This window comes from Geospiza fortis, unplaced genomic scaffold, assembly GCF_000277835.1.
Source record: "Geospiza fortis unplaced genomic scaffold, GeoFor_1.0 scaffold298, whole genome shotgun sequence".
NCBI lineage: Eukaryota > Metazoa > Chordata > Aves > Passeriformes > Thraupidae > Geospiza > Geospiza fortis.
In genome coordinates, this window is record NW_005054506.1 from 568,598 (window position 1) to 570,483 (window position 1,886).

At 57.5% G+C, this 1,886-nt stretch overlaps 1 protein-coding gene across 1 annotated transcript in view; it reads right to left on the bottom strand.

Moving 5' to 3' along the window:
• The window catches only part of DPYSL4 (dihydropyrimidinase like 4), an 11,679-nt gene that overhangs the window by 8,075 nt on the left and 1,718 nt on the right, over window positions 1-1,886 (bottom strand). The window contains exons 3-5 of the mRNA XM_005428813.2: window positions 1,652-1,816; window positions 229-290; window positions 57-137 (exon numbers count right to left, since the gene is read on the bottom strand). Coding sequence (XP_005428870.1) covers window positions 57-137; window positions 229-290; window positions 1,652-1,816 — 308 coding nt within the window. The remainder of the gene's footprint in view (window positions 1-56; window positions 138-228; window positions 291-1,651; window positions 1,817-1,886) is intronic.

The following is a 1,886-nucleotide window of genomic DNA, read 5'->3' on the forward strand; positions in this document are numbered from 1 at the left end:
CAGGGGCAGGGGTTCTCCCCCCCAGGGCCCTGCTCAGCCCCGGGTCCCAGCGGTACCTCCTCGATGATGTCCCCGTTCTCCGCGTGCACCTGGGCGATGGCCCCCAGGTCCCGGACGGTGCAGAAGATCTCGTACATCTGCCGAGACACAGCGGGGCCAGCTCAGCCCTGCCACCTCCCACCTGGCTCAGAGCAAGGCCCTGGCTTCCCCTGCGCTCCAGTGTCCTACCTGGCCATCGGTGCACTGCAGCTTGTCCTTGTAAGCCATGAACACCAGGAAGGAGTTCACACCTTGAGAAAAGAAAATGACATGTGTGGCTTTGTCCCTTTGTCACTGCCCTGGTGTGGGCTGGGCAGGGGTGGTTGGACCAGGGAGTTGTGCTGGAGAGGGTTACACTGGAAGCAAAGCAAAGCCAAGGGCTGATGTGCGAAATGTCCCCACTGACCCCAAAGCTCAGGAGTTGTGAAAGACAATTAACCCCTACTTTATGGTGCACTTGAACCAAAAAAATGTAACCCCTTGTGGTCCGTGTTTGGGGTTAGACACCCTCTCTGACTCTCCAAATGCACACTCAGCTGCCTCACTCCCAGGCTGGGTTTCCTCCATTTATAGCTTATTCTCAAATTTGGGACAAGGCATGGAGAGACAGCACACAGGGAATGGCTCCCAGTGCCAGAGGGCAGGGATGGATGGGAGATTGGGAACTGGGAATTGTTCCCTGGCAGGGTGGGCAGCCCTGGCACAGGTGCCCAGAGCAGCTGGGGCTGCCCCTGGATCCCTGGCAGTGCCCAAGGCCAGGCTGGACACTGGGGCTGGGAGCACCTGGGGCAGTGGGAGGTGTCCCTGCCATGGTAGGGAATGGGATCAGGTCCTTTCCAATGCAAACCATTCCATGGTTCTATGAATTGCTGCTGTATTTTGTATGGATAGAGGCAATAAGCAATACCAAACCATGATCAAATTACAGCTGTATTTCATATGTGTTCCAAGGAACAGCTCCATTACTTCAGCCACTCTGCATTTTAATAGGAAATTCACTGTGAATTTCTATGGTAATTGGCCAATTAAACCCTTGCTTGCAAGACTACAAATTACACCGAAGACATTTAGCTCTGCATTAGCATATCTGAAGGAAAGTGTAGTTCCAAACACGGCAATAGGTATTAATGAATGCACGACTCCCTGCCGTGTGGTCTACTTTCCTGCCTTCCAGTGAGCCATGTGCCACGGACACCTCGGGATGCACAGGAGCTACAGGCACAACGGAACCACTGTGGAATGCTTAAAGCTGAGTTCCCTTCTCTACACCCTGTCTTGGAGGTTTTTCTTTACCTGTTTTTTTCTGTACATCAGACAGCCCATGTCAGGGTGTCCAGCCCTACTCCTTCAGCTTCCAAAATCCCTTTCCATGACCAGGCTGCCCAAAGGTGAGGGCACAGACCCAGATGTCATGGCAGGAACCTGGTGCCCGTGTCCCCATCCACAGCTCTCTCCTGGAGGGCCAAGGACAGGGAGGTGCCAGCTCCATGGGCAGGAGCGCGCCCGCCTGCGTGTGTCCCTGCAGCGCCGGGTGCCTGGGGACAGCAGGGCTGCCACGGCCACCCCGGGACCCCGCAGTGACCCTAAACCCACGGGGTCCCTCTGCCCTTACCCTTGTCCTTGACCAGGGCCTCCAGCTCCTCCCGGAGGCTCTCGTGCCAGCGCGGGATGTCCATGCTCAGGCCGTAGTCGCAGCAGGCCTGGCTGTCGGCGCGCTCGCGCCACTGCTCGTAGGCGGCCAGGAGGCTGCTCCCTGCGTCCGGGCACACGTGGTCAACTGCGGGGACACGCGGGTCAGGGACAGGACAGGGGCAGGGACAGGACAGGGGCAGGGACAGGGACAGGAA